The sequence below is a fragment of the Arvicola amphibius genome, chromosome 12, assembly GCF_903992535.2.
Source record: "Arvicola amphibius chromosome 12, mArvAmp1.2, whole genome shotgun sequence".
NCBI classification, from domain to species: domain Eukaryota; kingdom Metazoa; phylum Chordata; class Mammalia; order Rodentia; family Cricetidae; genus Arvicola; species Arvicola amphibius.
Window position 1 is genome coordinate 13,933,614 of NC_052058.2, and position 15,990 is coordinate 13,949,603.

Here is a 15,990-nt window from a genome sequence, read left to right on the forward strand (position 1 = left end):
ATGGATCATGGTTAGAGGCACACAGAGAGAAGGCTCCAAAGCTGCTTCCTACAGTTGTGAGTAAGGGCTTCTTGGAAGAAGGATCCACTGCACCAAGGTAAATAGGAGCTAGTCAAGTGTGAGGGACAGGTGAGCCAATGCTGGAGAATAAGACAGAGTACAGGGCAGGAGGTACCAAGGGCTGTTTCCTTTCTGGTGACAAACTTAGAAACACAGCTTTACCCCAGTGACCTCTGGACGCCTCAGTCACTGTGTCACAACACAAAGCTTCCTCCGTGTATAAATAATCCAAGAAGGCAGTTCCAGCCTGGAGTTCACCCCTGAGCAGTTGTGTGTGCTTTCCCAGGCTTGGTCCTGACAGGATGGGGTCTGCTGCTGAGCTTGGAATCCTGGTTCTCTGGTGGCCTTGTGGGCCAGCTGTCACTTCAGTCCTCATACCCCGCAGTTCTTCCCTTCCGCTCCTTTCCTGGACCCCACAGGTTGGGGTGGCTCACCCTGCTTTCTGCATCCTCCTGCCTTGAATGTAGCCCAGTGACAGTCTGTGCAAGACACTGGGCTCTGTATCTAATACTAATAGGAATTAATAAGGATGATAATAACTTTGAGTTTCTGTGATGTAATTGTTACAAGGGAGCACAGATAAATGTGAGTATTCCTGTCAGTGAGTTCCTAGTCTAGATCCAAATTCTGCTCTTTTTACATAACCTCAGGAGAGCCCATGTGGATGTGTAGGGGTTTTTTTTTTTCCTAATTTTGAAATCAGATGATGTGGTACTAAATTTTGAATTAAAAATAGCCTCATACCATGCAGTGTAGTCCAGAAATCATAAAAATACCCACTAAAATAAAAAAGATGCCCACTAAAGTAAACATGAAGATGGCAGTAAGTTTAGCAGCAGAGAAGGACCCTGGGAGGTACTGGGAGGTGGGAAAAACAAGGTTCTAAAATAGAACAAGCACAGCTTCTTAGTTTTGTTAAAAGGAAATATGTTCTAGAAGCGTTTCTTGTGCATGAGCACTGTGCTAAAGGAAGCAGTCCTTTAGAACATGAGTCGGGTCTCAGATCAACATCCGTCTTCATCCGAGAATAAGGTCTCATTAAAGCCGAGAAACCCTGAACTGCACAGCACTGAATTAGGTACCAATGTCACACAGCTTTGAAAGGGAAAAAACGGAGCGGGTGTCATCATCTCTTATCCTAGCACTCGGAAGGCAGAGGCTGGAGGATCAAAAGTTGAGGCTCAACCTGGGACAGAGATAACAGTTTCAAAAGGAAAAAAAAATCTGCAGTGTGACGCCATGGGCAGATGAGCCTTAGGGAGGGTATTTATTATATAGTCCGGGGTGGCAGGTGACTTTTACAAATGGGTGCATCCTTCACGGTTCCACCTAGGTGAGGTATCTGAAACAGAAACTGACAGAGGCAGACTAACCGGGCTGGGGAGATGCTAAGACTGCGTAGACTTTTGTGGAAACAACAGGTGAATAAGTTCTAGGGCCCGCCCTGCCTTTTACAGTCATGGTGTCCAGGGCTGCAGGAGAGGGGTGTGGCTCAACAGCTGGCCATTTGCCTAGAACATGCAATGCCTGGGATCAAGGCCCAGCAGTACAATGTGAATGGATGAAGTTTTTAAAGAACAATTTTGAGAACTTCAAAAGTCTAGTGCTGGGACTAGAGAGCCGGGCTCAGCAGCTAAGAGCACTTCCTACTCTTGCAGAGAATTAGGGTCCCTAGTTCCCAGGACATCAAATGCCCTCTTTTGACCTCTGCAAGTGCCAGGCATTCGTGTGGTATAGAGATATACGTTCAGACAAAACACTCCTGGCCATACAATAGGATAGGTCTTTAAAGAGTTTAGTTTTATAATTGGGAAATTATAATTGATAAGAAATGCTTCAGCCAATACATATAGAAAATGTATACATTTTATATCTGCTCATAATAGAAAAATTAAATACATTTATCACAAAGAATAAAACTAAAGTACTCAGCTGTCCCACTCCTAGACGATTGCTCTGTATAATTTTGGAGCCTATCCCTGAGAACTTCAAATCTCTGCATACAGAGTTATATAAAGTCCTTGGCCCCCAAGGGTCTAGTCCATGGTTTTTCTCCTTTACTATGATGTGAACTCAATATGCATTCTGTAGAAACCACAACTTGGTCCTTTTCCCAGGCTGGTGACAGTCTGTCTAGGCACAACTCTTACACGGCCCCATTACCACAGAGGAAACAAGCTATTCTGCAGGGAACCGAGGAGGGGTGTGTGTGCGTGTGCATGTGCGTGTGCGTGTGTGTGTGCGTGAGTGCATGTGTGTATGCATGTATGTTCATCCGTGTGTATGTGTACGTGTGCGTGCATCTATGTGTGTATAAGTGTGTGAGTGCGCTCACACTGAACACAGGGCCTCATGTATACTAGGCACGTGATCTGCGACTGATGAAGGCATTTTTGACTTCCAAAATTTTCAGCTTCTGGAAGGTTCATGAGAATATAAGCTACATAATGGCTGTTGCACTCACGAACAAGCAGGTCAGGCTAGTCGATAACCCAACATGGCATTCCCCCAGATGAGAAGCTGTTGGCGGTTGGTGGGGAAGTCATTTTTCTTCAGGGTTTTAGCTGATGGCAGGTTATCCATGCACATACAGACAGCTCTAATTGGACTCAATGAGTTAGAAAAGAAGACAAGAATATGAGAGGGGAGTCCTGGGGAGTGGGTACTATCACGAATCATTTACATATAGGTATGCATGTATAATATATGAAATTGTTGAAGAGTAATAGAAATAGTCCCATTTTTAAAAGAAAATTAAAATACATGTAACCCCATGTATGTGAATATACTATGCATAAGGCTGTCCAAGAAACTGGGCTACACCGTGGCCATGACATGGTCATTTAATTCCATGGCAATGAGCTCTTCTGTACATTACGTGAGCACACGGACGACAGTCACTTCTCACGACTGTACTGAAGAGCTCTGTCAAATGCAACCCACTATTGCTGGGTGTACGGCCCTCTCCCGCCCTGCTGTGTTCTCAGTGGACAAGTACTTACGGAGCCTGCTGTAAGCCAGGCTCTGTCCTGGGCTGTGGAATCCCGGAAGTGCATTGAAGACCATCTCTGCCCTCCAGAGATCACACTCTAATGTGACTGGGAGGTCAGCGAGGACATGCACATAGCTCACTGTAAGCACCCACCAGTGAGACTTGTTATTACTGTCATCAGTACCTTAGGGACACCAAGGACACAGCGCTTAGTCTCTCCAGGAATGGCACACAGGGAAACAAGATCCCCAGGACCTCAGCTTCCACTGCAGCAGTGGAAGCTTCCCTCCTTCCCTCACCCTGACTGTGCTCTGTCCCCAGGGCTGGACATCCACTTCATCCACGTGAAGCCTCCCCAGCTGCCCTCAGGCCGCACCCCAAAGCCCTTGCTGATGGTGCACGGCTGGCCCGGCTCCTTCTATGAGTTCTACAAGATCATCCCGCTGCTGACTGACCCCAAGGCCCACGGCCTGAGTGACGAGCACGTGTTTGAAGTCATCTGCCCCTCCATTCCTGGCTATGGCTTCTCAGAGGCATCTAGCAAGAAAGGTACAGGGTTCTGGAGGGTGGCACATTCCAGACTGGTCTGTTCCTACTGGTACCTGCTAGGGGCAGCATCCCCTGGAACCCTGTGCTGTGTAGCTCACAGACTTCGGTGGCTGCAGTGCCCCAAGGGTGGCAGGACCAGGCACACTGCCCTGTGGTCTGTGTCTTCCTCAGGGCGCCAAGGCTCCTTCCTTCTGGTCTCCTCTGAGCTACTTTGTGCTCAGCTGGGGAAAGAAAGGTCTGGAGAATTTCACAGGTACCTGAGCACTAGCCATGACTCCCTGAGTAATACTCACCTTACTGGTCAGTTGTGCGCTGTTTGTGCTCACGGTGAAGCTGGCTCTGGAAGCAAAGATGCTGACACCCCTAGCCTGACCCCCTATTTCAGACTCAAGCATGTTTATCTCAAAGTGTCCTTCAGGGCACCCAGTCCTGGGTCCCCTGACTCTATAATAGGAAGAAGGAAAACCAGCAAGCAGCTCAGAGTGTTAAGACCATTGCATCCTGGAGGACAGCTAGAAAGCAGAGTTCAAGTGCTGCTGTGTTTGTCCCATCTCATAAAAATGCCAACAGTGGGAAGCTCGTCCATGGAGAGAAAACTCTCCACGGGGGATTCTAGTTGATGCCTCAACTTCCCTCTTTGATTTCTGGGGCATGTTGGGAAGGTTCCCTTATTGCTTGCTTTCTCGGGCAGGCACCTCCGCTCATCTTTACAGCCTATTGAAAACCTGCGATTGGATGTTTGCTATTTTGTCAGCTGCCACTGTTGCCGCTGTATTTAAAACTCATTCAAAGCCCAAAGTCCAGCTATCACCAACGATTCCCCAGACTGTGCAGAACACCCTGTCTGTTCCCTTTGCACTCAGGCTTCAATTCGGTGGCCACTGCCAGAATCTTCTACAAGCTGATGTTGCGGCTGGGCTTCCAGAAATTCTACATTCAAGGCGGGGACTGGGGGTCCCTCATCTGCACCAACATGGCCCAGATGGTTCCCAAGTGAGTTGATGTAGTCAATCAGGCATGGTGCAGTCTCTCCAGGATCTCTGTGTGGGTGGAATCCACACAGGACACGGGCTGTTGACTCTAGGGCCCCTCCAGCAGTGTCCAAGACATTGGAGCACCCCTTAGCCAGGTTCCCACAGCCCAGATGCTTGTGGGCCTGGAGCTGAGGAAACAGATCTTCCCTCATTGGGTGAGAGAGGGCATGTTGACCCCATCCTCACCTTGGAATAACTGTGGCGGCTGTCTAAAGCAGACGAAGAGGCCTGTATTAGATCATGTTGGACAAGATCTAGAACACGCCTGACCAGAATACTCTAGAACAATTCCCTCCTCTCGTCTCAACTCAGTGGATGACCCCAATGGACAGGTGCCAACAGAGACTGGCTCTTCAATCCTGTGGCCTGTCCCATCTGCCCCATCTCCTCTCACATAGCAGCCAAGCTCACCTGTGCCCATTCCTCTGCCCACAGCCACGTGAAAGGACTGCACTTGAACATGGCTTTCATTTCAAGAAACATCTATACCCTGACCCCACTCCTGGGCCAGCGCTTCGGGAGATTTCTTGGCTACACTGAGAGGGATATCGAGCTGCTGTACCCCTTCAAGGAGAAGGTTTTCAACAGCATCATGAGGGAGAGTGGCTACCTACACATCCAGGCCACCAAGCCAGACACCGTGGGTAAGCACACCAGGACAGGGAGACCCAGAGGGAATCCCACTGCCCCTGAGAACACAGCTTACAGCAAGAGAGCCCTAACAAGCTGAGAGTTGAACTCAGGGCATCACACATGCTAGCTAAGCCATCTGCCACTCAGTACAGCTATAATCCCAGGCATGGGAGGTAGAGCCAGGGGAGCTCCACAAGTTTTAGGTACCTAGTCCACACAGTGAGTGCCAAGCCATCCTGAGCTATATGGCAAGACTCCTGACTCACAAAAGAAGAGGAGGAAGAGAGAGGAAAAAATAAACTAAAAAATTGAATTCATAGATAGGATGATCAAACAGTAGTTTGTTCAAAGGTATTAAATACAAACTTGTTTTCTAGTGGATACAGAACTCATTAACACCCCCAAGTAGTGAGGCCTGGTGATGCAAGCCTGTAATCCCAGCTGCTGTGGAGGCTACGGCAAGACAAGGTCTCCTGGGTGGTTTAGTCTGAGACCTGATCTCAGAGTAGACACAGTAAACATGTCCATGAGGTAGCTCAGTGGGAGAGCATTTACCTTGAAACTGTTAAATCCCTGGGTCCAACCCCAGTATAGAAACAAAATTACCCATGGGGGTGGGGGTGGGGAATGTATTTCTTCTTGGGAGACCAGAACCATTGCATTTTCCTGGTTTTCTATCATTTACAGAGCTGTAAAGTAGCTACAAGACAAGGGAAGGTGGGACCCCACCCTAGAACAATGGTTCTCAACACTCCTAATGTTGTGACCCCTTAGTACAGTACCTCATGTTGTGATGACCCCCCCACTGTAAAATTATTTTAATTGCTACTTCATAACTATAATTTTGCTACAGTTATGAATTGTAATATAAATATCTGATATGCAGGATATCTGATATCCTATGACCTATGAAATGGTCATTCAACCCCCAAGGGAGTCACATCCCATAGGTTGAGAACCACTGCCTTAGAGGAACCAAGGACTGTGAGGTGTCCTTTGGATGTCCCTCAAGTCCATTCAGAGGACACTTGGGAGTCATTTTGCTCATTTCAAAGCTTCCCACAGTTCCCATGGCTGTCCCATACCCACACCAAAGACAGCCCCTGATCACATTAGCCCTTTGCAAAGTCAGGATTCCTTTCCAGTTGTGAAACAGATGTTCATCATATGATTTAAAAGCAAAACATGTGCCTGCGTGCACACGCACGTGCGCACACACACTCACACGAGAAGTCAGTCTCCAGCTCATGTGCCTTCCAGCTGCACTCTCCAGAAGAGCAGGCCAACCTTGTCCCTTACACATGTTGTAAATGCAGGCCCCATGGGTCCAACACAGGTGATGTCCTCTTTCGGGACCTGAATGGGTCCCCCTCACTCCTCTAACTAGGTGCCCTAGGGTGCATTTTCCTGTACACATCCTTCTGGTGACTGGAGCCACACCGCATGGACTCTGTATTCTAGCTCCTTTTGCTCAGTATGACTTTTGAGAGGCTTCTATGCTGTTACCCCGGCCATGATGCTCAATGCTGGCTGTGCATTTGTTCTACGCTGGTACCCCAGCCATGATATTTAATGCTGGCTGTGCTATTGATCCCCCCTTGCTATATGAGGATACTCAGGCCAGGGCTTCAGAAGTGAGGTGCATTGCTGGGCCTGCTGCTGCTCTGTGGCACTCACACACCTCCGTCCTGGAGTCATACTCTCTGGCACCAGGCTCGAATCCCTTCCTTGCTCCTTCCCATCCAGGCTGTGCTCTGAACGACTCGCCCGTGGGTCTGGCTGCCTACATCTTAGAAAAGTTCTCCACCTGGACCAAGTCAGAATACCGTGACCTGGAGGACGGAGGCCTGGAGAGGTGAGGCCCCACGGCCCTGCTGCAAGGACCCAGTCCCCAGGCTCAGCCTCTTTCTGCCTGCCATCCCATCCCCGCCCCAAGGCGCTCCACAGGGAAGCCAGCAACCATCTTCAGCCCTTGACTGGGTGCACCTTCTACTCCATGGCCAGTGTTGTCCTTATGGGGACAGGGAGGTAGAGGCCAGCAAGGTCCGGTGACTTCCAGTTGGTGGTGAGACAAGATGTGTGTGCCAGGAAGTCCCCAAAGTAGCAAACACTGTTTATTGCAGGATAGCTGAACCCCCGCTCATGGCACCTATGTAGCCTGTGGGTTCTGTGGAAACCAGTGGGGAGAGGCAGAGCTGTGAGAGCACATACATGTGAGGGTGTGTTTGTGTGTCCCTCTGACACAGTGCTGAGTGACACAGAGCTTAGCATTGATGCCGTGCTCATTTGTGGCATGGTCACATTGAGGCACAGACTGCAAGACATCCAAGCAGGGGTGTCCATTCAGAGCCGGGATCCACAGAGGTAGAGCATGGGCAAAATATCATATGGAAGAGACAGACCCATGGTTGTCCTGGGGTAGATGTCACAGAAAATGTGGATGGCAGCATCTAGAGATGCTGGAACATCCCTACAGAGGAGGGAAAGGAAAGGACAGAGGGATGGGACAGACAGACGGAAAGGACAGAGGCCGATAAGAGCCTCACTCTACAGACCTGAGCAGTAAGAGCAGTTCAGGAAGCAGGACTGAGAATAGAGTTGAGGGTGGAGTGGGAGTGGAGGTGGAGGAGCAGGGAGGGCAGCTGGAAGAAGGGGCCTAGAGGTAACGTGACAGATAGTGTGGCTAGCCTGGGAAGGAGAGAAAGCTGGCACGGCCAAGGAGGCGGATGGGTGATTCAGGGACCAACACTGGCAGATCACAATTCTAGGGCAGAAAAACCTGGAAATGTCGGGCCCAGACACAGTGGGCACTGGCATCTGCCAGACTAAGATGTTCTCACAAAGGGTGACCAGGCAGGTGGGGCTGTGATAGACGTGTGGCCCATCAGGACACATCCAAGGTTGGGACCTTTGGAGGAGTCAGCAACTGGGATCGAATGGGGTCAGCAGGGTTGGGAGGCCACTTCGGGCTATAGCTTAGTCACAGTTAAGGCTCGGAAGACCACAGGGCTCAGCAGGTGTCACAGAAGAGGTGGCAGCACACTGCAGTGGGCCACCAACACAGAGGCCCGTCTACAAGGCAGACAGCTACCAGGGATCACTGGAGCTGTGGAAGGTCACAGCCGTGAGTGGCAACTGTAATTCCTCAGCCCTTCCCTGCACTCCCAAGCGATGCCTTACCTGATGTTCCCAGCCTGAAGGGGCAGCCCCTTTGTTCTTAACAGCCGTAGCTTTCACTGACCTGGGCATCCTGTGTGCTTTCCCAGGAAGTTCTCCCTGGAAGATCTGCTGACCAACATCATGATCTACTGGACCACAGGAACCATTGTCTCCTCCCAGCGCTTCTACAAGGAGAACCTGGGCCAGGGCATTATGGTCCATAGGCATGAGAAGTAAGCTTGGCTGAGCAGGGAGAGGGGATTCTGGGGCTGGTAACCACTTGGACTTCAATTCAAAGAAGGCAAGATGGTGAGATAAGAAAGACAGCAGATGTTCTCTGGATCCTGCTCTGCTGGGACGGAGGTATTGAGGTTTACAAGGTCTATATGGAGACCCTCAGGTGACAGCGAGGAAACAGACTCGCCAAGTGGGTATTTAGAGGCTCACATGACCTGTTACCTGGTCCTCCCAGGCAGAGAGGGTCCTTAGTAAGTGAAAAGCAGGAACTATAATGGGAGGGTAGTGTAAGCCTTTGATGGCTCCATGATCTAGCTGAGCTCTCCCCAGGCCATAGGTGTCCCCTCTGGAAACAGGAGAACACAGCATCTCCGCCTCACCTTTACCCCTTTTCCCCCGCAGGATGAAGGTCTTTGTGCCCACCGGCTATTCTGCTTTCCCATCCGAGATTCTGCATGCTCCAGAAAAGTGGGTGAAGGTCAAGTACCCCAAGCTCATCTCCTACTCCTACATGGAGCGTGGGGGCCACTTTGCTGCCTTTGAAGAGCCCAAGCTTCTGGCCCAGGACATCCGCAAGTTCGTGTCCCTAGCAGAGCTGCAGTGATGACACTAACCATGGCTTTAGCAGCAGCCCTGGTTCCTCTGGAGGCACATTGAGGGGAGGATGACCCCGTTCTAAGGAATGTTTGCTTCTGTCCTCTGACCACCCTGGGGGTCCACACTTAACCCCACCCAGAGTCCCCTCTCATCACCCCACTGCACACCAGGGTTAAGCTTTGATGATAAATGGTTTTATTTCTAAGAGTGTCTGGACCAAATTCCACGTGTTTCTTAGACACCCACATGGGGCTTTCCTTCCAAAAGAGAGTTGCCAGGTGCCCCAGCCCCATCATGGAGGGTCCTGCTGGGCCCTCTGAACCTGGCCATGCTGACTGCGGCAGAGATGCACTGAGATGCCACCAGTGAGTAGTCCAGGCCACGCTGCACTAGCAGACCCCAGAAGACTACAAGCACCCCTTGAGCCGCTCACAGTACCCAACTCTAGGAACAGAAGTAGTGTGGCTGGTGGTTGTCTGTGAGAAGATCTGAGTACCCCAGGCCCCGCCAGGTGAGCTCAGAGAGATCTGCAGAGCTGTGTTGGTCCCATGGTCCTCTGAGGTAGAGGGAAGTCTCACCCAGGTTTGGCTCTGTGCCGCTACAGCACGCTTCCTCCTCTTCCCTGAAAAATCTCCTCCTGTCATGATCCTGTCCTTCAGGCATTCCCCGGTGAACCACAGGAAGAATGCTCTTTGTCAAAAGTAGCTTCCCAGCCCCAAGACCCCACAGGGGCTGCCTTACCTTCTACAGGCTGCGGTATCAGACTGAGGACACGCCCAACACCCAACCTGGGCACCCCACTCTCCAACTCCCTCTCTGTCTTCATATCCCTCCCCCATGAGCACTAAGACACTGCTCCCCCCCCCCCCCTCAGCAGACACTAAGATGGAGTCTTACCAGCTGGGCCCTGTGGGAACTTTATTGATAATTTTCTCAACTTCTAGGAGACAGCTACCATCTGCATCAGCAACAGCAGGGGTCTTTCTGGTCCCCACCCCTCCCCACTGGGAGTCCCTGCATGGGGCTGCATTGGGGCTCTGGAACCCATCTGGAGTTCATGTCAGGCCTGACTGCTTCAGGATAGCAACATAGGTGTTTCCCCCAACTCCTCAGAGGACACACGTCTTCCTGATCCTGTATTCTGGGAAGTTCCCACTTTATTTGGGAAGCCAGGTTGTCTGTGGAGACGGGTCTATAAGCTATGCCTCCTCCCCGGCATAGGCTGGGAACGAGGGATCTCCAGCACCCATCTGGCCTGTTCTCTTGCTGTTGGAAGGGCCTCGGGTGTCCTTGAGTAATGACGGTCCCTGGAGATCTTCCCTGGAGAGACTGTCCAAGGACAGACTATTCTAAGAAGAGTCCCTGACCTCACGGAGGTATCAGCTGGAAAGGCCAGGGCCGCTCTCCTGTCCTTGGCTATTAGGGTAGCATCCATCACTGCTCTGCGGTCTGAGACTCCCACCCTCAGCCTCCTGCTAAGCAACATCTGGAGGCTAGAGAAGAGGAGAGCCAGGAAGGAAAGGGATCCTGGCATCTTATCCCTCTGGAGCAGATGCCTCAAGCGGTTGCTGAATTCAGAAGCGTGTGTTTGCCGCCCCCTTGTGGCTGTCAGAGGAGCTCACATGGGCCTGTGAATAACCAATGGCAAAGTTTCACTCATCCAGAGCCTCCTTCACTGAAGTCCAGTCCTCCAGGCAGTGGGTCTGAGTGTGGGCAGGTGAGGAGAGCATTACAGCCCAGGGGGTAGGGATCCATCCTACAAAGCTCCCCGTTTATCTACAGGGAAGGCCTTCCGAGATTCCGAGTCAATACATGAAAACTGCCCATCACTACTGAACACTGGCTGGAACTGGTATGGTGTGTGAGGCCGCAGGAAATATGACAGGAATTTTCTTTTCCTTCTCCATAAGTTGAATGGATCAAAGATTTGATCCTCCAGGGTCTCAGCACTTGGTATCTGTTTCTTTACTCATACATTAAGAACATTCACTTTTCACCTGAGGGAATTGCTTCGAAGTCCCTCTTGGGCATTCAGAATGTCACGTGATCCCCCTTGCCTATCAGGGCACCATTAAGTGAAATAATGGCATCTGGCCCTAAGCACTGACCACTGACCTGGTTAACCATGCTGAGACTGGTGGGTAAGGGGCAGGGAGCTAACACAGAGCGGATGCATGGGCACAAGACTCACACAGGGGACAGAACTATCTCCCGAGAATGACGTGTGAGTGAACAGAAACTTAGAGTTTATTTCTAAAAGAAGAAGATACAAATGTGAAAGGAGACTGCTCCATACCTACTGCTAGAGTGCATGAGCCTATGCTTAAAAGACCCTAAAGGGAGCTGGCGAGATGGCTCAGCAGTTAAGAACACTGGCTGCCCTTCCTAGGGACAGGGTTCAATTCCTAGCACCCACATGGTGGCTCACAATCATCTGTAACTCTAGTTCCTGGGGATCTGACGTCCTCTTCTGGCCTCTGTGAACACCAGGCACACATGTGCTACACAGCCATACATGTGAGCAAAACTCTTATTACCCCCCCAAAAAAAGAATTAAAGACCCTGCCAAACACACTTAGCTGATAAACATTTTCAGCAAAGTCGCTAGTAGCCAAAAGCACCATATCAAGCCAGTAACTTTATATGAAAGAAATCATAAATGAATCAAAATCCACTCACAATAACTTTTAAAAAATAAACTACCAGGGCTGGAGCGATGGCACAGCAGTTAAGAGCACTGGCTGCTCTTCCAGAGGCTCAGATTCCCAGCATCTACATGATGACTCAGACATCTGTAACTCCATTTCCAGGGGATCCAGTGCCTTGTTCTGGCATCTGCAGGCACCAGGCATGCATTTTGTACACAGACATACATGTAGGCAAACACCATATGCGTAAAAGAATAAAAATTTTAAACTAATTTTAAAAAAGGAATCTATGTAGTAAAGGGGGTGAAAGACCTCTACAGTGAGAACTGTACAACACTGAAGAAGGAAATAGAAGACACTAGAAAAAGGGAAAGTCCCCAGTGCGCATGAATACGTAGTTGATATTGTAGAAATGTCCATGTTAGTGAAAGTGGTCTATAGATTGAACTTAGTACCTATCCAAATTCCAACAATATGCTTCACAAATCATTTAAAAAAAGATTACTTAAAAAATGTATTTGGATCAAACAGTCCCAAATAGCCAAAGCAGTCCTAAGCAGAAAGAACAATGCTGGAAATATCACAGTACCTGGCCTCAAATTGCTTTAAAGAGCTATAGTGACAGAAACATCAATGATACTGACACAAAAATAGACACGTGGACCAATGGAAAACAGGAGAGGACCTGGATATAAACCTATACAATGGCAGCCACCTAATTTCAAGGTGTCAAAAACACGTTGATAGAAAGTGTCAGCAAATGCTGATGAGAGAGCTAGCTATCTGAGTGTAGAAGACTAACACCACATCTCTCGCCCTGTGCAAAAATCCAATCAAAGTGGACCAAAGACCTTCATTAAGACCCGAGTCTCTGAAACTTCTGGAGAGAAATATCAAGGAAACAACTCAAATTCGATATAGACACCACAGACAGGGACTTTCTGGGAAGGACCTAAATAGGCCAGGAAATCTCAAGAATTCGCAAACCAGTTACAGGACATCAAAAAACCTGTGCAGCAAAGAAAACCATCAACAGAGTGAGGGGGAAGCCCACGGAACTACACATCTGACAGGGGGTAATCTATACTGAGCTCCAGAAATGACATGCCCCCACAACCCCCCCTGAAAAAAATCATCCAGCTAATGGATTGCAAATGAGCTGCTCAAAAGAGGGAAAACAAATGACCCGAAAAATACACAGAAAAGAAATATTCTACAGTGATATTTTATTTATGTTTTAATGAATAAAGCTTGCCTGAAGATCAGAGGGCAAAACTAAGCCAGTAGAGGCCAGGCAGTGGTGTCACACACCTTTAATCCCAGTAGTAGGGAGTCACATGCCTTTAATTACAGCACTAAAGGGGAATATAAGACAGGAGAAGAAAGAGACTCAGAGCTTAGTCTGCAGTCACCAGCCAGACACAGAGACAGCAAGATGAGAATGCCTTATTGGGAAAAGGTACCAAGTCACGTGACTAAACATAGATAAGAATTATAGGTTAATTTAAGTTGTAAGAGCTAGTTAATAATAAGCCTGAGCTAATAGGCCAAACACTTTATAATCTTAAAAAAGCCTCTGTGTGTTTTTTAGGGACTGAATGGTTGTGGGACTGGGTGGGACAGAAACTTCCATCTACAAAGTCCCAAATATGACAGCCAATGCCAGGGAGGATACAAGGAGGAGGAGCCTATTTACTGCTCTTGGGAACATCATCTGGGTGCACTGGTAATGGGGTTCCTCAAGTTAAAACTGGAACTCCTGGGTGGGAGAAATGGCTCCCAGTGGAGACCCCACTTTCTACAGATTGCAATAATAAAGCTACTGCCACCCTGGGGGATGCACTTCCCAGTTTCTTTGCGTGGTGGGGAGGGCCTGTGGTCAGGGCTGTGCAGACAGACCGCCTTCTTGACTGATTGTTCACCATCCAGTCCTGACCCATGGCCTGGCTTCTATCAGCCTTTCCTTTGGGGTAAAAAAATGCAATCTGCCTCCTCCTAGCCAACGGTCTGGCCCTTGGCAGGAGGTGTCCTGCCCTGCCCATCAAGGTAGTGTCTTAGCCAGGGTCTCTTGCTGTGAAGAGGCACTGTGACCATAGCAACTTTTATGAAAGGAAACTTTTAACTGGGCTGGCTTCCAGTTTTAGAGATTTAGCCCATTGTCATCATGACGAGACATGGGGCATACAGGCAGTCAAGGTGTTGGTGACAGAGCTGAGAGTCCTACATCTTGACCTGCAGGCAACAGGAAGGGATCTGAAGCCCTAAGCATGACCTGAGCATATATGAGACCTCATAGGCCGCCTCCTCAGTGACACACTTCCTCCAACAAGGCCATAGCTACTTCAACAAAGCCACACCTCCTCATAGTGCCAGTCACTATGAGTTTATGGGGACCAATTACATTCAAACCACCACAGGTAGTGTTAGGCTTAAGTCTATAAATGGCTGCTGGGGGCAGACGGGGGTGCCTTGTCTTTTTCTTCAGACAGGCATTCCAATGGCTTTATTGGGTTTCTATGCATATTTCTATGGCTCTTTACTCTTCCTTACCATCTAGTTACTTTTCCTGTTACCTGTTAAAATACAATGTTAAATGTTAAAATGTTAAAAATGTTAAAAGCAATGTATGGAGAAGGGAGCATTGATTTTGACCCATGGTTCCATGGTCCATTGTGATAGGAAAGTCACAGCGGCAAGAATGTGAGGTGACATTGCCCCTACAATCAGGATGCAGAGAGAGAGGAGAGTGTGCTCCTGTGGTTGTGACCCCACCCCAGGTAATGGTCCTGTCCACAGCACAGTGGGTAGCTCTTCCCACCTCACTTAACCTTCCTCATGATAATCCCCCCCAGGCATGCCCGGAGGCTCACCCATCTTCAGGTGATTTCAGGGCTCATCAGGTTGATAACTGATTAGCCATCACACCTACCATTGCAAGTCTCTCACTCCCACACTTTTCTTTAAATTGAGTCTCATTAGGAAGCCCAGGCTGGCCTTGAACTTACAGAGACCTGCCTGCCTCTGCCTCTCAGATGCTGGGATTGAAGGTGTGTGCTGCCACAGCTGGCCACTCCCACGCTTCTCTCCTCTCCTGGTGCCTTTCCCTAATAGCTTCTGTCTTTAAGATCCTTTTTTCCTCTCCTCCCTAGTTTTCTCATGTGAGAAATCTCCCCCATAATCTCAGACATTTGAACACTTAATGGGTTTCCAGTTGTTGGCACTGTCTGGAGGCTTTGCTGGAGGAAATATGTTCCTGAGGGCATTTGAGAGCTCAAGGCCTCACCCAGCTGCTTTCTGCTTGCAGTTGAGGATGTGAGAGCCCAATGTTCTGCTCCTGTCACAAGCCCACCACTGCGGCCATGCTACCCCGCCGTGATGAATTCCTACCCCTCCGGGACCCTAAGTTCAAATAAAGTCTTCAGTAAGTGTCTTGGCCATGGTTGTTTCATCAGAGCAACAGAAAAACAGCTAGAACACTTGTCTTTCTGTGTCACGACCAACAACATGGCTTAGTGGACTAAGGCACTAGTTGCTTAATGTGATGGCCTCCACTTCTACCATTTGCCTGCAAAGACATTCATCTTTATAGCTTAGTAAAAGCCCCTTTGTGTGTGCATGCCACATTTTCTTTATCCATTCATCTGTTGTTGGTTTCTATGCTGGTTTCTTGGCCTTGTAAATAATTCAGCGATCAGCATGGATGTGCAGGGTCTCTTTGTGATATTGTGACTTATCTTCTTCCAAGCTTATAACTGATACTGTGGCTGGGTCATATGGTAGTTCTAACTTAAGTTTCTTAAGGAACCTCCATACTGATTTCCACAGTGGCTGCATTAATTCATGTTCCTACCAACCGTGTATACAGATTCCTTGTTCCCCATGCCCTCACTTGGATTGGTTACTTTTAGATATTTCGATAGCAACCATTTTTACTGGATGGCAATGCATTCCTTAACAGCAAAATACATTGGGCATTTTTCCTTGTTTATTGGCCATTTGGTCCTCCTTTGAGACATGTCCATTCAAAGCATTGGCCCATTTATAAACTGCATCTTTTGTTCTTCTGGTTTTCATTCTTTGT

At 48.9% G+C, this 15,990-nt stretch overlaps 1 protein-coding gene across 1 annotated transcript in view; it reads left to right on the forward strand.

The window, feature by feature from the left end:
* The window catches only part of LOC119828107 (epoxide hydrolase 1), a 31,938-nt gene extending 22,472 nt beyond the window's left edge, over positions 1–9,466 (forward strand). The window contains exons 4-9 of the mRNA XM_038350162.1: positions 3,374–3,601; positions 4,465–4,594; positions 5,071–5,279; positions 7,015–7,123; positions 8,535–8,660; positions 9,067–9,466. Coding sequence (XP_038206090.1) covers positions 3,374–3,601; positions 4,465–4,594; positions 5,071–5,279; positions 7,015–7,123; positions 8,535–8,660; positions 9,067–9,268 — 1,004 coding nt within the window. The 3' untranslated portion in view covers positions 9,269–9,466. The remainder of the gene's footprint in view (positions 1–3,373; positions 3,602–4,464; positions 4,595–5,070; positions 5,280–7,014; positions 7,124–8,534; positions 8,661–9,066) is intronic.
* Positions 9,467–15,990: the final 6,524 nt, after the last annotated feature.